The 20888-nt window shown below is 50.9% G+C and overlaps 2 protein-coding genes across 4 annotated transcripts; one reads left to right on the top strand and one right to left on the bottom strand.

Annotated features, from left to right (window-relative positions):
• Positions 1–97: 97 nt before the first annotated feature.
• On the top strand, positions 98–9181 carry SAC3D1 (SAC3 domain containing 1). 3 transcript variants are annotated; one of them, XM_055580862.1, is made up of 3 exons: positions 98–473; positions 584–1223; positions 3258–9181. In XM_055580862.1, the coding sequence occupies exons 2-3, from the start codon at positions 650–652 to the stop codon at positions 3758–3760; spliced, it is 1077 nt and encodes a 358-aa protein (XP_055436837.1). In that variant the 5' UTR covers positions 98–473; positions 584–649; the 3' UTR covers positions 3761–9181. The 3 variants fall into 3 exon arrangements, with proteins under 3 accessions (XP_055436837.1, XP_055436836.1, XP_055436838.1); XM_055580861.1 differs by having other exon boundaries at positions 643–1223; positions 3258–6727; XM_055580863.1 differs by lacking the exon at positions 98–473 and having other exon boundaries at positions 491–1223.
• On the bottom strand, positions 4317–20055 carry NAALADL1 (N-acetylated alpha-linked acidic dipeptidase like 1). Its single transcript, XM_055580860.1, has 18 exons — positions 19856–20055; positions 19598–19770; positions 19394–19515; positions 18882–19004; positions 10619–10902; positions 10412–10516; positions 9290–9375; positions 9030–9149; positions 7037–7122; positions 6891–6954; positions 6740–6807; positions 6423–6514; positions 6251–6341; positions 5432–5513; positions 5178–5348; positions 5016–5103; positions 4817–4909; positions 4317–4503 (listed from the first exon to the last, which is right to left on the bottom strand). The coding sequence occupies exons 1-18, from the start codon at positions 20053–20055 to the stop codon at positions 4317–4319; spliced, it is 2235 nt and encodes a 744-aa protein (XP_055436835.1).
• Positions 20056–20888: the final 833 nt, after the last annotated feature.

The following is a 20888-nucleotide window of genomic DNA, read 5'->3' as shown; positions in this document are numbered from 1 at the left end:
CTAGACCGGCAAGGCTGAGTGATTGGTTGTGACCTGTAAATCCAAGAGTAACTACTATTTTGGCTCTTTGTAGAAAAAGTTTGCTGACCCCTGATCTAGAAAACAGGGAGAAGAGTCCTCAAGGAAAACAGAAAAGAACGGCAGTAAGGCCGACTGAGTCAGGTTATCGGGTGTAGAACCAAAGTGGGTGTACCCGCTTGGGTCAGCTGGTTCAGAGCTAAACAATGATGGGATTAGAGGGCGGGAGCCCGGGAAGGCGTGGCTCCACACTTGCCCCGCCTCTCCTGCAAAGCGATTGGTTGCGGAAGGGCACTAAAAAGTGGTGCATCATGGGAGTGGTCCGACTATAGCGGTGCACTGTGGTTGGGCTTTAGTGGGACCTGAACGTGAGGAACAGTGTTGGTGACGTTGAACTACAACGCAGAGGATCTCGGGAGGCCTGCACGGAGATCTGTGGGAGGCGACAGGACTCGGTGAGGACTGCGGCGGCCAGACGGGCGGCGGGAAGGTTCAGACCAGGGCAGGGAGGCGGGCCGAGAGGGGTTGGCCCCGCCTTCGCCAGCCTTGGCGTGCTCTCCCGCAGAATGGGGCGAGGGGCCGCCGCTGTCCACCGGATGCTGAGAGCCCGTCCTTTCCCCCCAGCCCACCTATGCCCGGCTACGAGCTGCCCGTGGGCACGTGCCTGGACATGTGTCCGGCCGCCGAGCGCGCACAGCGCGAAAAGGAGCGCCGCCTGCACCGCTTCGAGGTGGTGCCGGGGTGCCGCGGGGACAGGCCCCGAGCCGACCCGCAGCGCGCGGTGAAGGAGTACAGTCGGCCGGCCGCCGGGAAGATCCGGCCCCCTCCGAGTCAGCTTCGTCCGCCGTCCGTGCTGCTGGCCACCGTGCGCTACCTGGCTAGCGAGGTGGCCGAGCGCACCGATGCTTCCTGCGCGGAGGTGGCCAGCTTCGTGGCGGACCGGCTGCGCGCGGTGCGGCTGGACTTGGCCCTGCAAAGCGCGAGCGACGTCGAGACGGCGTTGGTGCTGGAATCGGCTCTGGCTGTGCTGCTGGCCGTGGTGGCGCGGCTCGGACCCAACGCGACGCACGGGCCAGTGGACCCAATGTTGCTGCAAGCCCAGGTCCAGGAGAGCTTCGGTTCTCTGCGCCGCTGCTACGCGCTGGGCGCCGGTCCCCACCCCCGCCAGGCCACCTTCCAGGGCCTCTTTCTGCTGTATAACCTAGGTGAGTCAGGGTCCCCGCGGCAGAGCAGAGGCCGGGACAGTGGAGGCCAAGAAAGGAAGGAGAAGCTTTCAAACCTCACCACTAGCTCCCTCTCCATCCTAAATGTCTCCTAAATGTGTATCTCAGCCATTGCACAAGATCCACTGAGCCCCTACATGAACCTTCTGACCGGTCCCTTCCCTTCTCTGTGTCTCGGCTTTCTCATTATGAAAGTGGAGGGGATAGAGTTGGAATGTGACAATTGAACCTAGATAGTGAAGGCACTGGCACCCCACTCCAGTACTCTTGCCTGGAAAATCCCATGGATGGAGGAGCCTGGTAGGCTGCAGTCCATGGGGTCACTAAGAGTCGGACAGGACTGAGCGGCTTCACTTTCACTTTTCACTTTTATGCACTGGAGAAGGAAATGGCAACCCACTCCAGTATTCTTGCCTGGAGAATCCCAGGGATGGGGGAGCCTGGTGGGCTGCCGTCTATGGGGTCGCACAGAGTCGGACACAACTGAAGTGACTTAGCAGCAGTAGCAGCAGTGATTTTCAAGCTTTTTCTTTTAAATCTCCATTTCAGTCAGTATTGCAAAACAGCCAAGAACACATATGCCAACAAATATATCTGAGATAGAAGGTTCAAGACTAGATTTTTTCCTATAGATGGATGATGCTTTTGAATTAATTCTACTTAATTTAATGAAATGCTGTTGAGTTAACGGCCCACTAATGGGTCAGTCAATCCTAAAGGAGATCAACTCTGAATATTCACTGGAAGGACTGATGCTGAAGCTGAAACTCCAATACTTTGGCCACCTGATGTGAAGAGCCAACTCATTGGAAAAGACCCTGATGCTAGGAAAGACTGAAGGCAGAAGGAAAAGGGGGCAGCAGAGGATGAGATGGTTAGATAGCATCACAGACTCAATGGACATGAATTTGAGCAAACTCTGGGAGATAGTGGAAGACAGAGGAACCTGGTGTGCTGTAGTCCTCCGGGTCACAAAGAGTCAGACACAACAGTGAGTGAACAGCAGATGGGTCAGAAGCTTCGGTTTACCCAAGGTCCCAGTGTTGTCTTTCTCCTTGGAAGGGGAGAAGCAGAATTTGTAAAAGAAACTGCCTTACCAGGTGGACAGCAGAAGGTGTGGCAGAGCCAACTACCAAACCTTGGGGCAGCTAGGGCAGTGGAGAAAGGGCTGGGCTTTAAGTCAGAAAACTTGGATTTGATTGGGTCACCTTCTTAAATATACATGAGCTCTAGGACAGTCTCAGGCAAGTCATTAAATGATCACAGCCTCTTTCCTTCATCTGTAAACACAGCCTCACTTTATTATGAGGACCCAGACTATTTGATGGGATTCTAGAATCACTGGCAACAAATTCCGATAAGGATCAGGAATGGGCTAAGGGGTAGGCTGACTTCCCTGGTGGCTCAGACGGTAAAGCGTCTGCCTACAATGAGGGAGAACTGGGTTCGATCCCTGGGCCGGGAAGATCCTCTGGAGAAGGAAATGGCAACCCACTCCAGTACTCTTGCCTGGAAAATCCCATGGACGGAGGAGCCTGGCAGGCTACAGTCCACGGGGTCGCAGAGTCGGACACGACTGAGCGACTTCACCTTAAGGGGTAGGGAGGGTTGGCTTTGCTTGGGATATGGCGTGGCCAGAGCAGGAGCTGGTGGAGGAGGAGTGAGTTGGGGGTGGGAGAAGGCCAGAGAAGGTGGTTGAAGATTCATGAAGGTGGGAGGGGGATGGGGAAACCTAAGGGGATGGGCTCCCCAGGTGGCACCAGTGGTAAAGAACCTGCCTGCCAATGTAAGAGATGTAAGAGACAGGGATTCTATCCCTGGGTTGGGAAGATCCCCTGGAGGAGGGCATGGCAACCCACTCCAGTATCCTCGCCTGGAGGATCCCATGGACAGAGGAGCCTGGTGGGCTACAGTCCATGGGGTTGCCAAGAGTCAGACACCACTGAAAGGGGATGGCACGGAAGGCGGGCCTGGTCCCGGACTCAGCATCCTCATTCGCGCTTCTCGCCCTTCCAGGCTCGGTAGAGGCCCTTCACGAGGTTCTGCGGCTGCCTGCAGCTCTGCGTTCCTGCCCGGCCCTGCGCACCGCCCTGGCAGTTGACTCTGCCTTCCGGGAAGGCAATGCCGCCCGCCTCTTTCGCCTGCTCAGGATGCTGCCCTACCTTCAGAGCTGCGCTGTGCAGTGCCACGTGGGCCGTGCCCGCCGGGGAGCCCTGGCCCGCCTTGCTCGTGCACTCAGCACCCACAAGGGCCAGACCTTGCCCCTGGGCTTCATGGTCCACCTGCTGGCCCTGGATGGGCCCAAGGAGGCACGGGACCTGTGCCAGGCCCACGGACTACCCTTAGATGGACAGGAGAGAGTGGTGTTCCTGAGGGGTCGTTACACTGAGGAGGGGCTGCCACCTGCCGGGACCTGCCAGATACTGGTGGGGAACAAACTTGGAGGGCGCACTCTGGAAGACGTGGTCATGGCAGAGGAGGAAGATGAGGCTGTGGACAGACCCACAACAGAGGTATGAAGAGGACTGTGTGGTCTCCCAGAGCCCCGAGACTGGGGCTGAACCACTCGGGTTTCTTTTTTCATGATTCCCGCACAGTACAAGGAACAAAAGCTCGGATTGATTTATTTGGGGAGGGCAGGGAGGAGTTGAGACGTGCTGGGGGCGTGGGGGAAGAGGAACCCAAATTGGACTATGCCCTGTCCACCCTGGGCCTTAGTTTCCCTGCTGATCACTGGGGGGTGGCTCTGGTGTCTCTTAGTTGACATTTAAGGTTGGCATTATGCGTCCCATCTTCACTCATCTGCTACCAAGAGCAGTTGGTGGTTTTGTCATTCCCCTCATCCCTGTCTCCTGTTCACCCTCTGCCAACCAAGATCCAGCAAGAGGGAAATTTTCATCTGGGGCTTGTCACTCCCTTCAAGCGTCCACACTTGTGGGACCCCTCCGAAGTTTGAGAGGGTCCTGTGGTCGTGCCCTTTCCTAGCATGAAGGGAGATGGGGACATAGTCAAAGAAACCTGGAGGGGGAGTGAGTAGGATAGAGAGTAGGTGGGAGCTGAAGAATGAGGGTGGGGTCAGAGGTCAGCCACAGGCCTCAGGGTGGCTGCCGCGCCCTCCAGGGCTGCCACCACGATGCTGAGCTGTCTCTGCACCTCAGCCCAGGCTGCAGGTTCGTGGCCTGCGTTCTGGGCCTGGGAATAGGCATTGGACAGGCCAGGGAACGTGGCCACAGAGCCGGTGCGGGGTGCCCAGAGCACATGGCTGAAGGGAGAAATGGAGGAGGATCAAGGTCATGCAGGGGCCAAGAATGAGCAGAGCTTCAGCCTGCAACAGCTCCTGTATACAGCTAGGGACAAATGCACCTCTCTGCTGGTAGTAGGAGGAGATGTAGGCTGTAGTCCCAGGGTGACCTTAACTGATTTGCCTCCCCATCTTTGAGCCTCACTCCCCAGCCATCTCAAGGGACTGGGTTGTGCTCTAAAGGCCAGAAAAAGTGACATTCTCCTCCCTTGGATGGGTACCCATTGCCCAGCCTCATCTCACCGCACCTCCCAAGAGCTTTGGACAGGCTCACCTGTAGTAGCGTTCTTCTGGGAAGGCTTGTGAGTTCAGGAAAGTCCGCTCCAAGAGCATCAGCTGGTCGTTGATCATCCTCACCTGCAGGGGACTGAGGGTGACAAGACCCTCTGGTCACCCTACAACCACCCAGCTGCCAGCCTGCATCCTGCCCTGGATGCTGCCCTCCCAGACACCTGCTTGCAACCCTTGCTTACTCAGGGGTGCCCTCTCGCAGTGTTGCTATGCGTTGGTTGAATGCCGTGGCTGCCCCCTCAAACCTCTCCACCGCAGTCACCAAAGGTCCTGTGGGAGAACAGCCAGCATCTTAGCCCTGGGGGCATAAGGCTCCCCATGCCTCGATATCGGGGTCTCCGTACCGAGGCTGATGCCGTGCTGCTCCAATAGGACCCTGAGGTTCTCGGCAGCCTGCAGGAAGCTGCGGAGGGTCTCGCTGTAGTCACTGATGTTAAGCGGCAGGAAGAGGCTGTCACTGAGCCGGAGAAGCACACTTCCCGCAGTCCGGGCCACGGCCTGATGGCTGCTGAAACCTGGTGGGGAGGGTGATGAGGCCAGGCTCAGCCTTCAGCCCTGCCTCCTCCCGCCGCAGGAGACCCCTTGCCCCCTTCCTCACCAGGGTCCAAAAACTTGTCCACGTAATCAAAGGTGTCAAAGGCTGTGTGGTAGGTGGGGTAGATCCGGGCTGAGGTCTTGCTCTGAGGAAACAAGACCCATGGGTGACAGGCTTGGGATGAGAAGTGGAAGGAGGAGTTCAATGTAGAGCCATTATCTCAAGTCAGTTGTCACCACACCTGTGAGGCAGGTTCTAGGGTTCCCACCTTACAGAGGAGGAAATGGGCTCAGAGAGGTTAAGTAACCTTCCTGATATCACACAACTAAGTGGCAGAGCTGGGTCAGGTGCCAGCTTCCTGTTTTGCATGAAGGAGAAGAACCTGAGGCTTTGCAGTCAAACAGGAGGATTCACATCCCAGCTCCACCACTCAGGAGCAGAATGGCCATGGAGGGGAGAAAGGGTATTTTGGAGCATCAAACAGGGAAACAGTCTGGCACTCTGCAGCCCTTATCTCATTTTACCATCAAATCACCCGTTTTATACTGTTTTTTAATGTACTCTGAGACAAACTTTTTTTCACATTTTAAGATCTCTGAAATCAGGATGCTTCTTACAGTCAATGTCATCCTGCAATCAACTGACCGTGTATTTTTTCCCTTCTGAATAATGCATATCACAACAGTGCATCTTATACTCAGTGGTGTCTTAAATTTGATAAAATAATATAGATGAGGATGAACATGCTTAAGAGAGGTAAAGAAACTTGGTCGAGGTAGCACAACTACTGAGTGATGGATGCATTTGCACAGGAGCAGCCCGAGAGAGGAGGGGGCTAGTGGAGCTAAGTCCCGGGCTGGGGACTAAGGGGTGCCTGCTTACCCGGTCATAGGTGTAGGCGATGTCCATGGAGGAGATGCCCAAGAAGTGAATGAAAGGGGCATAATCGCTGCCAGCGCCCAGAGTCCCCACACTATGGGAAGAAATATGGTCAGGCTGCAGGGCGCTGGGCCAGCTCACCAGCCTGGAGTCCCCATCCCGGTCCCGGGCTCACCTGGGGACCAGGCCGTACACGGAGCTGCTACGGTTGTAATATCGGATCCAATTGTCATAGATGCTGAGACCGCTGGAGCCCGGTGCGGAGATCTGAGTGGAGGGGAATCTAGTCTGCCGCTGGCTCCTCCCCAGGTCCAACAGCCAGGCAGGTCCTCCGCACCGGCCCTTGCGCAATCCTTTAGATTCTTCAAGGCCCTCCCCGCAGCCTCAGTCCCACCGCCGGCCCCTCTCCGAAGTATCAGCTCCGCCTACCCCGTGTAGCCCCGCCCCCGACAAGCCTCCTCCCACCCCGCTCCCAGCCCCTCCCCTTTCCACCTGTTTGGCCGCGGAGAAGACGACGCTTTGGATCGGGGGCGTGCCCTGCACCCTCAGGGTGGCATTGGCTGTGAGAGGATCCAAGGAAGACTATTCGGGCTCCGCCTTTTCGTGTCCCCGCTCCCCGAGTCAGCCCCGCCGCCCCTCATACCAAACACCGAGATGTCCACATTGATGTAGGCCACGGCGCGCTCCTGCAGCTTGCTGAAGAACTCCTGCAGGTGGACCCGACCACGTCAGCCCCGCGCGGCCCGCCCCGGGAATCCCCTCGAGTGCCCAGCTGCGGGGCTCACTCACCTCCGTGAATTCTGTGGAGCCGATGAGACCAAACTCCTCTGCCCCCCAGCTCGCAAACACGATTGATCTGCGGGGACGCCAGGTGCCTGGGGAGAAGGATAAAGTGCTGGAGGGCAAGATCCCCCAGATCTCGGGGTGGCTTAGGGGGAAGGTTGGGCATGTGAAGGGAGAGAGGGCTGGAACCCACAGGGCAGCTGGCCATTGGAGTTAGGTATTGGCACCTCCCCGGCCAAACCTTCGCTGAGGCTTCGCCCTCTTTTTACCAGGGCCTCTCCTCTGCTGTGACACCTCAACTTTGGCCCCCACCCCCGACAACAATCTCCTTCAGTCCGGTGGTCCGTTCTGCCAGAATGCCCTGCCCCTCTTCTCTGGATCCCCTAACTCTCTTCCTGGCATCTTATGCAAAACCGGCCCCTACTCCTATTCATTTGGTGATGAAACACACATTGTCCTTAGAGCATTATCCATATTGAGCCAGTCCTTACAAGAAGGTCTTGAGAGACAGACTCTCATTGTCTCCATTGACGAAATGGAGCCACAAAGAGGTTTAATGACTTGCCCAGGGTTACACAGCTGGTAGGCAGCAGAGCCAGAGTTCAAATTCAGGATCTGGCTCCAGAATCCAGGGGCTTAACCAATGCCCCATATCGCTCTCATAGCCTCCTGCAGGTTGGCTCCCATCTCCGCCTCATGCTCTCACTGCTCTTGCCACAGTCCTCAGTCACCTCCTGGGAGCCTCGGGGTCCTTGCTTGCCCCTCACCTCCTTCAGACTCCCCTCACCCTCCATGGCACTGTGTGCTCTGGGCTGTACTCCCATCTCTGGCTGCAACTCAGTCCCCTTTGATCATTTCTCATCTTTTTGTTTTAAATCAAAAATTTTTTAAGTATAAAATGATTATATGCTTGCAGTGGAAAGTTCCCACGCTTTTTTCTGCCCAAAATGCATAACCTGAATCTAATCCGACAAACCGAAATTGAGAGACAGTCAACAAACTAAATAATCAGGATCAGGAAAGAAAGAACAGCTAAGAAACTATTACAGATGACCCATGCGATTACTACACAGGCAACCTGTGCTCCTGGATTGACTCTTGGACCAGAACATTCTTTTGCTCTAAATGTTAAAGGAAGGACTTCCCTGGTGGTCCAGTGGTTAAGAATCCATCTTCCAAGGGACACAAGTCCGATCCCTGGCCGGGGAACTAAGATCTCACATGCCTCAGTGTAACTAAGCCCTGTGCTGCACAACAAGAGAAGCCTGCACGTTGCAACCAGAGAAAGCCTTCAAGGGGCAGTGAAGACCCAGACCAGCCAAACTATAAATAAATCATTTTTGAAAGTTATTGGAACAACTGGAAAAAATTTTAATTTTCTGATTCTGATCATTGTAGCGTGGTTATGAAAGAAAATGTCCCTATTTTTAGGAAATACACAGTTCTGCCACCTGGTGCAGCCACTCTTTCCCACCTGGACCCCCACCCCCACCTGGAACTGCCACCTCCCTGAGCTCTGGCTTCCACCTGGAAAGCCTGGTAGATATTTTTCCTAATAGCATGTTTCATAGTTGTCATTACAGTCAATTCTGGGGTTCTCTGGGGGGACGTCCAGTGCCTAGAGCTGGCCTGGCACACAGTAGGCATGGCTTAAGTGGTTGTAGAGTTAACGACTGTCTGTCCCCCTGCCTCAACCAAGCTGAGACTCCCCGAGGGCAGAGCCTGGGCACAGCCTTGCTCCCGACCACACCTGATCTCGCTTCACTGGAAGGGTGCAGAAGACCCTCAGAAGGTATTGCAAGAGTTCCCTGTACCGCACTGGGCTGCTTGAGCGAAGCCAGGGCTAGTGTCATGAATGTCTGTCCCGAGGGCCCTTAGGCTTGGGCACAGGCGAATGCAAGAGTGGAGGGGGTGTCAGCGCCCAAAATTCAGGGAGCACTGGGTTTAGGTGCCCTCTTGGGGAGCGAGTCCCTGGACCGAGGCAGGGCGGGCCGCTCACCCTTCTTCAGCAGAGTCCCCAGGACGCGGGAGAGCTCCAAGAGGACGGCAGTACCAGTGCTGGGGTCCACGGCCCCGTGAACCCAGCTGTCCCGGTGGTTTCCATATAGCACGTAGCGGTCTGGCAGGAGGAGCAGAGTCAGAAACCTCAGAGGAGCGTGGGTGGGAGGGGCAGCCAGGCGGGGCCGAGGGGGCGTGGTCAGCGGCGCCAAGAGTTGGGCGGGGTCCTGGGGGCGCCGGGAGCCGTGAGGAGGCGCTCACCTGGCTCCACAGCCCCGCGGATGATCCCCAGGACATTGGAGGAGTTCCGCAGCTCCAGGCGGTTGTGGACACTCACGTTCACCTGGCTGGAGGGGGACAGCAGTCTCGGCACCGCCCACTCCCCCTCCAAAATGCAGGAAAACCTGAGGCCCAGAGTCAGAAAGGAACCTGGAAAAGTCACCTGCTTGGAAATACCAGGAGAGACAGCGAGGCTAGAGCCCAGCTCTTCTGACTCCAAGTCTTCTTTGTACTCACTCGGTTACTGGATACTTAGTGTATGTCAGCATCGTACCAGCTTTGGGCAATGGCTGAGACAGACATGGACCCCACCCTCGTCTGATCTCCCTCTCCTGGAGCAGCCAGACCCCAAGGAAGTGAGCAACTGCAGGCAGTGAGGGAGCTTGGGGGGACACTGACAAGGTGCCTGGTGGCAGGTGGGGTGTTAGGTCAGGCCAGGAATGGCAGAGCTTGGGGAAGAGTGTTCCATCAGCCGGAACAGCAAGTCCAGAGGCCCTGATTTGGAAAGGAGCTTGGTGCGTTCAAGAGAGGGGGTGGCTGGAGAACGGAGGTCCAAGGTGAGGTCGGGGGACTCCACAGAGCCTTGTGGAGCACACAACTGATTCACAGGCTTCCCCAGGACAAGACAGGTGTTTTGGAATCAAGGAGGGGTTGGGAGAGAGGAGAAAGGGAAGGACCAGGCCTCGAAGTGAGCAGCGAGGAAGCCTAGGGTCAGGGAAGCATAACCCACTTCCCTGGTTGTCCAGCGGTCAAGAATCCGCTTTGCAATGCAAGGGAACCGATTTGATCCCTGGTCCAGGAAGATGCCAGGTGCCATGGAGCAGCTGAGTCTGTGAGCCACAACTACTGAGCCCGCATCTACTAAAGCCCACATGCCCGAAAGCCTGTGCTTGGCAACAAAAGAAGCCACCACAATGAGAAGCTGGCACGCCACAGCTAGAGAGCAGCCCCTGATTGCTGCAATGAGAGAAAGTCTACATGCAGCAACGAAGACCCAGCACGGCCAAAAATAAAAAAATAAATACATACATTTTTTTAAAAAAAAAGAAAGTATAACAAGGGAAGAGAATGGGAGTGTTGGGGGAGGAGGGGGCTCCATCTTACCCGTCTTCTGGGAAGATACCATTCGACCGGAAGCCTGGCCCCAAATTGTAGTCACAGCCCAGTCCTCCCTGCCAGTCAGCCGGCGCAAGGTTTCCTCCAAGGTTACTGGGGAGGAGGGGGAGGCCCTTCAGAGCAAATATGGACGTGGGGTTGAAGTTGGGGGCCACCACCGGAGAGTGGGCAGGAGACCCCAGGACACAAGCTCACCAGAGAAGGACTTGTGCATCCTCGAAGCCAATGGGCTGAATGGGAATTGGGGGAAATCCAGAGGCATTGTCAGAGTTTAGGCGGAAGGAGGAGGGCATAGCTGGAAGGTAAGGAGTCAAGGGGTCCCCAAAATACTCGAAGTAGGAGCCTCGCTCCACGCCCGAGGGAGGCAGGCACCAGGAGTGTGGGAAGGTCTCATTTGGCAAGCTCTTCCCGTCATTGATGTCTTTGGGGTCCGTGTACACTAGCACTCCAGCCACCCCGTACTTGGCAGCATTCACAGCCTGCAGGAAGCAGAGGAGGCTGTGTTTAGGGAAGGGAGGTGAAAGGGGGGCACATCTCACATTGCTCCTCTTCTTCCCTTCATCACTGTGGAAGCCAGTACAGGTCTGCCTTCCTACCAGCAAGATGACTCTTATGCAAGTCATTTGTTGCAGTGCTGCTTGAGACAGCAGAAGACTGCTGAGTGTAGACAACGGCTCATCAGTGGGGCCGTTAGACTGAGGTACCCTGCAGAGGAGTAACATGCAGCTGCAAGAAGGAAGGAGAATGTGCTCCTACACCCCTATTCATATAAGCACTATTCATAGTAGCCAAAAGATAGAAACAACTCAACTATCCGTCACTGATGTACAGATAAGCAAAACCTACTATACAGCATGCAAACGTAAATTACTGTCTTAAAAAGGAGTGAAGCTCTGATACATCAATGAACCTCAAAACACTGTGCTAAGTGAAGGAAGCCAGACATGAAAAGGCAAATATTGCATGATTCCTCTTACGTGAGCTTCCTAGAATAGGCTAAGAAAGTCAAATAGAGGTTACTAGGGGCTGCAGAGGGAGAATAAGGGTGTTAAATGAGTACAGAGTTTCACCTGGAACCATGAAAGCAATCTGGAAATGGGTCATAGCGATGGCTGCACGACACTGTGAATTTTTTTTTTTTGACACTGTGAATGTTCTTAATTGCAACATACATTAAAAAACAGTTCACTGGGCTTCCTAGTGGCTCAGTGGTAAAGAATCTGCTTGCCAATGCAGGGGACACGGGTTCAATCCTTGAACTAGGAAGATCACACATGCCTCAGAGAAACTAAGCCTGTGTGCCACATCTGTTGAGCCTGTGCCCTAAATCCCAGGAGCTGCAATAAGAGAAGCTATTGTAATGAGAAGCTGTGCTCACTGCAACCAGAGAAAAGCCCTCACAGCAACAAAGGCCCATTAAAGAATGGTTAACATAGTAAAGTTTATGTTACATATATTTTAAGTCAATGAAAACAAAACAGTACATTAAAAAAGAAGATCAAGGACAGAGTTTATGTACCACTTGAGAATGATCACCAGGATGACTTTTTGTTTGGTTGTTTGGTTTGGGGTTGGTTTTGTTTTTTTGTTTTTTTTGCCAGGCTGAGTGGCTTTCGGTATCTTAGTTTCTCAACCAGGGATGGAACTCGGGCCCTCTGAAGTAGAAGCAAGGAGTCCTAACTGCTGGACCACCAGGGAATTTCTTCTAAGATATATTAATATGAAAAGAGCACAGTTCAGAACAGTGGGTATTGTACACTATTTTTATATAAAAAAAGAGAAAGAAGAATATACCTTCATATGTTCTTCTTCCCAAGGAAACTCTGGATCACATTCCATAAACAAACAAACAAAGCTACCTCTTTGGAGGGTAGCATTATGAGAAAACTTTTCTCATTCTATATGTTTTTTTAAAAACTGAGAGTTTCATTGTCTGTATCATTTTACCACACCTGTTCCCCTTTCCTTTCTTTTTTTTTCCCCACCAGCTCTTATCAAGGGCACTTCTTTTATGTATGTATGTACATATGTATTTATTTTTACTTCTTTTAAAATTGTGATGAGAGGGCTTCTGGTTCAAAATGGTGGAGTAGAGGATATGCACTCATCTCCTCCTGTTAGAGCACCAAAATCACAACTATCTGTTGAACAACCATCAACAGGAGGACGCTGGAACCCATCAAAAAAAGATACCCTGCTTCCAAAGACAAAGAAGATGCTGCAATGAGAGGGTAGGAGGGGCACAATCACGACTAAATCAAATCCCATATCCGCTATGTGGTTGACCCACAAACTGGAGAACGATATACCAAAGAAGTTCTCCCACTGTTGTGAAGGTTCTGAGCCCCACGTCAGGCTTCCCAGCCTGGGGATCTGACAAAGGGACTGGAAACCCCTAGGGAATCTGACCTTGAAGGCCAGTGGGATTTGATTATAGGAGTTCCACAGGACTGGATGAAACAGACTCCAGTCTTGGAGGGCACAAACCAAATCTGTAGGCACCAAGACCCAGAGGAAAGGAGCAGTGACCCCACAGGAGACTAAACCACTTGCTAGTATTGCAGGGTCTCCTGTGGAGGCGATGGTCAGCAGGGGGTCACCAAGGGATGCGGGCGCTGGCAGGAGCACTCCTGGAAGGCCCCCCTTCATATAAGCTGTCTTGGAGGTTGCCATTAACTCTATCATAGAGCCCATAGGCCCCAGGGCTAGGTCCTCTTAGGCCAAACAACTAACAGGGAGGGAGTGCAACCCCACCCATTAGCAAATAATTGGATTAAAGCTTTACATGAATCAAGGCAAATTGGAAGTGGTCAAACAAGAGATGGCAAGAGTGAATGTAGACATTCTAGGAATCAGCAAACTCAAATGGACTGGAATGGGTGAATTTAATTCAGATGACCATTATATCTACTACTGAGGGCAGGAATCCTTCAGAAGAAATGAAGTAGCCATCATGGTCAACAAAAGAGTCCGAAACGCAGTACTTGGGTGCAATCTCAAAAATGACAGAATGATCTCTGTTCATTTCCAAGGCAAACCATTCAATATCACAGTAATCCAAGTCTATGCCCCAACCAGTAATGCTGAAGAAGCTGAAGTTGAACAGTTCTATGAAGACCTACAAGACCTTTTAAAACTAACACCCAAAAAAGATGTCCTTTTCATTATAGGGGACTGGAATGCAAAAGTAGGAAGTCAAGAAACACCTGGAGTAACAGGCAAATTTGGCCTTGGAATACGGAATGAAGCAGGGCAAAGACTAATAGAGTTTTGCCAAGAAAATGCACTGGTCATAGCAAACACCCTCTTCCAACAACACAAGAGAAGACTCTACACATGGACATCACCAGATGGTCAACACCGAAATCAGATTGATTATATTCTTTGCAGCCAAAGATGGAGAAGCTCTATACAGTCAACAAAAACAAGACCGGGAGCTGACTGTGGCTCAGATCATGAACTCCTTATTACCAAATTCAGACTTAAATTGAAGAAAGTAGGGAAAACCACTAGACCATTCAGGTATGACCTAAATCAAATCCCTTATGATTATACAGTAGGAGTGAGAAATAGATTTAAGGGCCTAGATCTGATAGATAGAGTGCCTGATGAACTATGGAATGAGGTTCGTGACATTGTATAGGAGACAGGGATCAAGACCATCCCCATGGAAAAGAAATGCAAAAAAGCAAAATGGCAGTCTGGGGAGGCCTTACAAATAGCTGTGAAAAGAAGAGAAGCGAAAAGCAAAGGAGAAAAGGAAAGATATAAACATCTGAATGCAGAGTTCCAAAGAATAGCAAGAAGAGATAAGAAAGCCTTCTTCAGTGATCAATGCAAAGAAATAGAGGAAAACAGAATGGGAAAGACTAGAGATCTCTTCAAGAAAATCAGAGATACCAAAGGAAAATTTCATGCAAAGATGGGCTCGATAAAGGACAGAAATGGTACGGACCTAACAGAAGCAGAAGATATTAAGAAGAGGTGGCAAGAATACACAGAAGAACTGTACAAAAAAGATCTTCACGACCCAGATAATCACGATGGTGTGATCACTGACCTAGAGCCAGACATCCTGGAATGTGAAGTCAAGTGGGCTTTAGAAAGCATCACTACGAACAAAGCTAGTGGAGGTGACGGAATTCCAGTTGAGCTATTCCAAATCCTGAAAGATGATGCTGTGAAAGTGCTGCACTCAATATGCCAGCAAATTTGGAAAACTCAGCAGTGGCCACAGGACTGGAAAAGGTCAGTTTTCATTTCAATCCCAAAGAAAGGCGATGCCAAAGAATGCTCAAACTACCGCACAATTGCACTCATCTCACACACTAGTAAAGTAATGCTCAAAATTCTCCAAGCCAGGCTTCAGCAGTATGTGAACCGTGAACTTCCTGATGTTCAAGCTGGTTTTAGAAAAGGCAGAGGAACCAGAGATCAAATTGCCAACATCTGCTGGATCATGGAAAAAGCAAGAGAGTTTCAGAAAAGCATCTATTTCTGCTTTATTGACTATGCCAAAGCCTTTGACTGTGTGGATCACAATAAACTGTGGAAAATTCTGAAAGAGATGGGAATACCAGACCACCTGACCTGCCTCTTGAGAAATTTGTATGCAGGTCAGGAAGCAACAGTTAGAACTGGACATGAAACAACAGACTGGTTCCAAATAGGAAAAGGAGTACGTCAAGGCTGTATATTGTCACCCTGCTTATTTAATTTATATGCAGAGTACATCATGAGAAACATTGGACTGGAAGAAGCACAAGCTGGAATCAAGATTGCTGGGAGAAATATCAATAACTTCAGATATGCAGGTGACACCAACCTTATGGCAGAAAGTGAAGAGGAACTCAAAAGCCTCTTGATGAAAGTGAAAGTGGAGAGTGAAAAAGTTGGCTTAAAGCTCAACATTCAGAAAACAAAGATCATGGCATCCGGTCCCATCACTTCATGGGAAATAGATGGGGAAACAGTGGAAACAGTGTCAGACTTTATTTTTCTGGGCTCCAAAATCACTGCAGATGGTGATTGCAGCCATGAAATTAAAAGACACTTACTCCTTGGAAGGAAAGTTATGACCAACCTAGATAGCATATTCAAAAGCAGAGACATTACTTTGCCAACAAAGGTCCATCTAGTCAAGGCTATGGTTTTTCCTGTGGTCATATATGGATGTGAGAGTTGGACTGTGAAGAAGGCTGAGCACTGAAGAATTGATGCTTTTGAACTGTGGTGTTGGAGAAGACTCTTGAGAGTCCCTTGGACTGCAAGGAGATCCAACCAGTCCATTCTGAAGGAGATCAGCCCTGGGATTTCTTTGGAAGGAATGATGCTAAAGCTGAAACTCCAGTACTTTGGCCACCTCATGTGAAGAGTTGACTCATTGGAAAAGACTCTGATGCTGAGAGGGATTGGGGGCAGGAGGAGAAGGGGACGACAGAGGATGAGATGGCCGGATGGCATCACTGACTCAATGGACATGAGTCTCAGTGAACTCCGGGAGTTGGTGTTGGACAGAGAGGCCTGGTGTGCTGCGATTCATGGTGTCGCAAAGAGTCAGACACGACTGAGCGACTGATCTGATCTGAAAGCTTTACTGAGCACAGCCCTGCCCATCAGAGCAAGACTCAGTCCTTCTCATAAGGAAGCTTACACAAAACTCTTAGCCTCTTCCATCAGAGGGCAGACAAAAGAAGCTAGAAGAACCACAATTGGTTAGAACAAAAACCACATTTCAGAAAGTTAATCAAGATGAAAAAACAGAAAGTTACATCCCAGATGAAGGGTCAAGATAAAGCTCCAGAAAAACAATTAAATTAAGTGGAGTTAGGTAACCTTCCAGAAAAAGAATTCAGAATAATGATAGTGAAGATGATCCAGGATCTTGGGAAAATGGAGAAGATGCAAGAAACAGAAGAACGAAAGAACAAAGAAATAGAGATGAATAATACAGTAGAAAGAATCAATAGCAGAATAATGAGGCAGAACAGATAAATGATCTGGAGGATAGAATATGGAAATCACTGCCAGAGAATAGAATATAGAAAAAAGAATGAAAAAAAAAGAAAGAAAACAGCCTAAGAGATCTGGGACAACATTAAAGGCACCAACAATTGTATTATAGGGGTCCCAGAAAGAGAAGAAAGAAAGAAAAGACCTGAGAAAATATCTGAAAACTTCCCTAACATGGGAAAGGAAATAGTCAACCAAGTCCAGGAAGCACAGAGAGTGCCAGGCAGGATAAATCCAAGGAGGAACACACTGAACCACATAGTAATCAAACTGACAAAAATTAAAGACAAAGATAAAATATTAAAAGCAACAAGGGAGGAACTTCTCTGGTGGTTCAGGGGCTAGGACCCCTCGCTCCCAATGCAGGGGGCCCAGGTTAGACCCCTGGTCAGGGAACAAAGATCCCATATGCCACAACTAAGAGTTTGCACATGGAAACTAAAGATCCCATAGATTGCAATGAAGACTGAAGATCTCATGTGCTGCAACTAAGACCTGGGGCAGCCAAATAAATAAATATTATATATATATTTTTAAAAAGCAACAAGGGGAAATTGATAAATAACATACATGGGAACTCCCATCAGGTTATCAGCTGATTTCTCAACAGAAACTCTACAAGCCAGAAGGGAATGGCATGATACATTTAAAGTGATGAAAGGGAAGAACCTACAACCAAGAATACCATATTCACCAAGACTCTCATTCATATTGATGGAGAAATCAAAAGCTTTCCAGACAAGCAAGAGTTAAGATAATTCAGCACCACCAAACCAGCTTTACAACAAATGCTAAAGAAACTTCTCTAGGTAGGAAACACAACAGAAGGAAAAGATCTACAGAAAATAAACCCAAGACAATTAAGACAATGGTAATAGGATCATACATGTCAGTAATAACCTTAAATGTAAATGGATTAAATGCACCAACCAAGAGATATAGACTGGCTGGGTCTTACCACATCACTTCTTCTTACCACATCACTCTGCTTGACCCCCCAAATTGTATGTAATTATTTTATATTGTTAGAAATTTAGAAAGTTAAGTCACTCAGTCGTGTCTGACTCTTTGCGACCCCATGGACTGTAGTCCACCAGGTTCCTCTGTCCATGGGATTCTCCAGGCAAGAATACTGGAGTGGGTTGCCATTTCCTTCTCCAGGGTATCCTCCCAACCCAGGGATTGAACCCAGGTCTCCCACATTGCAGGCAGATGCTTTATATTGTTAGCTTAATCATATTCTCATTATGGCTTGCAATTATAATCTTTTATTTTTTCCTAGCTATTGATTCTGAAAACTGATAAATATGCTTTACTATTGTAGAAAAAACTGTGATGAATACACATAACATAAAATTTAGTATCTAAGTGTACAGTTCAGGGACTAGATCCCACATGCCACAACTGAGTTCGCATTCTGCAGCTAAAGAGTACCGAGTGCCACAACTAAGACCCAGGACAGCCAAACAAATAAATATTAAGGAAAAAAAAAAGTACAGTTCAGTGGCATTAAGCACATTTCTATTACTGTGCTACCATCACCTCCATTTATCTCCAGAACTCTCTTCATTTTGCAAATTTGAAGCTCTTAACCCACTAAACATTAATTCCCTAGTCCCATCTCTTGTTATATACCTTTTAATATTTAAAATAAGTAAGTAAATAAACATTTAAAAACCATAGACAGGGCTTCCCTAGTAGTCCAGTGGTTAAGAATCTGCCTTGCAATGCAGGGGACACTGGTTTAAACCCTGGTCTGGAAGATTCCACGTGCAGCAGGGCAAGTAAGCCCTTAAGCCACAACTGTGGAGCCTATGCATTGCAACCACTGAAGCTCGAGTGCCCTGGGGCTGGTGCTAGACAACAGGAGAAGCCACGTGCATCGCAATGAAGAATAGCCTCCCACCCTGCTCCCGCAACTAGAGAAAGCCAGCACCAAGCAACCATGACCCAGTGCAGCTAAAAATAAATAAATAAATAAATAAAATAATGAATAGCAATAGGCATGGAATCCTCTGTCAAAATTCTGTATTGACACAAAGCAAACTGGTGGGTGGGAGGGGACAACAGGAGGGATTTAAGTCAGATATTCAGGAGAACTTCACAGGAGATATTTACAGGAGGACTTAGACTTCCAGAATATGAAAGCTGAAAATTTTCCCCAATTCCTTTATTTCCCAAGGCTCAGGGATGTTGGGGGAGGCACCCATGGTTACATGGTTACTTAGCACAGAAGTATTCTTTGGGCCTACCCATGGACTAGAATCTGGGTGGGCGGAGTCCATAGCAGCCATCGTGGGTGGAAGGAGGAATCACCCCCTTCTTCTGCCCCAAGCCCAGGGCTTGGTGCCCCACTCAGCACTGCTCATCCCCTTTCCCTCACTCCTCCTGTCCACTGCCAGCCCCTCTCCCCACCCAGCCCCTTGCACTGGGGGCTGCTGCTTACCTTAGCTCCGCGCCCTACACCCCCATAGCGGGTCAAGACGATGCTATCTTGGAGTTTGACTTCCTTTTTCTGTAGTTCCTTGAAGTCTTCTTCCGAGCCCTGGTTGGCATAGACGAGGGGGCCCTACTCCCAAGAGAAGGTGACTTGAAGCCAGGCCCAGGAAAGAGAGGGAAAGGCTGAAGGGCGGGATGAAGGGTTTAGATCCCGTGCCCCCCACCTCACCCAGAGCTTCTCAGCTCTCCAAGACCAAGTCACACCTGGTTTTCTCTGCGCTCTGTGTCCAGGTACCCTGTATCAGGCCAGGCCTGGAGCAGGGCCCGTTAGTGTTTGTTGAATGACTAAGCAATGGGCAAAAGGAGTAGTAATGGAGTGTGGAAGCGAGTACATTCTGGGTGGGGGCTGAGCCCCAGTTGAGGCACTTCTCAACAGCCCCTGGGGTCAGGATGGGAGCAGCTGAGGTGGGAACAAGGGGGAATTGGGCCGGCAGTGGGGAGAGGGCATCCCAGGCCCACCTGTGGGGTTCCGGGGGGAGCATAGGCAGCATAGGGCGGCACCACATTGGGGCCCCCCTGCTCCCCAGTCAGGTTCTCTTCACTGTGTCGGCAGGAGAAGAGGATGGCCCCAGTGGAGTTCACTGTTGAGAGAGGGCGGTGTCGGAGCGGGGCCCGGCGGCTCCCCCAGCCCACGGGAATCCCGGAGCCAGGGCCGGGACTCACCCACATCCACACGGTTGGGCTGCTCCCCGCTGGGGAAGGACAGCAGCACTTCGTACTCAGTGGTCCTGGCTGAGTCCAGGCCTGACTCCGGGTCCTGCCAGCGCTGCAGCAGCAGCTGCACCAGCGCCTCATCCCGGGGGCTGGTGGCCAGATGTGGCTCCTTGGAGAGTTCTCTGCAGGGTGGGCCAGAGAGGGGTGGGTCCAGGGTCAGGGAGGGGCCTCTGGCACACGGGAGAGGTGCAAAGGCAGGCCTCTCACCTAAGGTTCTCCCGGATCCTGTTGGCATCTAGCTGTTCTATGACAGTCTCGAGGATCTTCAGGTCCACGTCCTGGGAGGCTGAGGCACTGGGGGCTGGTGAGTCAGCCCCCTTGGGGATGGCAAAGTGACCCACAATGATCCCCAGCCCCAAGAGGGCAGCGGCCGCCACCACCCCTCCCAGCACCTTCACCCACTGCATCCTGTGGAATCTTGGCCAGCTCGGTGGCCTCCTTATAGATGGGACCTCAGACCCAGTTAACTATTATCTAATGGGCGGCCCTGCCCTTTGGTCACTAGCTGGCAGAGAAAAGAGGGGACATCCCAAGGAAGGGCCAGGAGCTCCTTACATCCACCTCTATTTCTGCAACATTCACTTGGAAGAGACCCCCGAGGGGCAGCAGATCCACGCGTGGACACTGAGGCTTGGAGATGGGCAAAGTCTCACCCACTGTCTGCCAGTAAAAGAGGCCAGGCCAGGACTAGAACTCAGAGCCCCTGTATCCAGAGCAGGGCTGGCCCTGCTGCTCGCCATCCCAGCCTCTGGTTCCTCGGTGTCACTTGATCTCCAGCCCATCCAGCCCTGGCTCCTTGAGTAGGTTTTAAGTTCAAATCCCACCCTTTGCTAGACATTAGCGGTAAGACCTTAGACAATTCACTTAGTGTCTCTGAGCCCATTTTCTTAGCTGTAAAAATGAGATAATATAATAGAACCAATTTCACAGAACTGGGGTGCTATTTTTATTAAACAAGGCCACATCTGTAAAAAATGTCTAGCCTGGTGTTAGACCCATAGTGGGAACTCAGTATATTTTAGCCATTTCTGCCTCATCTGAACCCCCTAAAAATGCTAAGCCTAGAGCTAAGGGAAGAAGAGAGACCCAGAACTCTCTGTATCTATCCCGCAGGGATCTGAGCTTACGGAAGGAAGTGGGACCCTTAAAATTAAAACTGTTCTAGAGGATGGAGCTGGGGAAGCCCACACTTTCTTGATAAGGTGACCTCCTCCTCCTCATCATCCCCTGACTGTATCAG

The sequence above is a fragment of the Bubalus kerabau genome, chromosome 5, assembly GCF_029407905.1.
Source record: "Bubalus kerabau isolate K-KA32 ecotype Philippines breed swamp buffalo chromosome 5, PCC_UOA_SB_1v2, whole genome shotgun sequence".
Lineage (NCBI taxonomy): Eukaryota > Metazoa > Chordata > Mammalia > Artiodactyla > Bovidae > Bubalus > Bubalus kerabau.
Note: the sequence above shows the minus strand (reverse complement) of the source record. Positions and strands in the feature narration are given on the sequence as shown.

Excerpts from the sequence above, each read along its gene's own strand:
- NAALADL1 (XM_055580860.1), bottom strand. The coding sequence starts at position 20,055 with ATGCAGTGGGTGAAGGTGCTGGGAGGGGTGGTGGCGGCCGCTGCCCTC. Across the intron at positions 19,516-19,597 it reads GCCCAACCGTGTGGATGTGG|TGAACTCCACTGGGGCCATC; the intron begins GTGAGTCCCGGC and ends CTCTCTCAACAG. Across the intron at positions 5,514-6,250 it reads TCGCCTACACCTATGACCGG|AGCAAGACCTCAGCCCGGAT; the intron begins GTAAGCAGGCAC and ends TTGTTTCCTCAG.
- SAC3D1 (XM_055580862.1), top strand. The coding sequence starts at position 650 with ATGCCCGGCTACGAGCTGCCCGTGGGCACGTGCCTGGACATGTGTCCG. Across the intron at positions 1,224-3,257 it reads CTTTCTGCTGTATAACCTAG|GCTCGGTAGAGGCCCTTCAC; the intron begins GTGAGTCAGGGT and ends TCGCCCTTCCAG.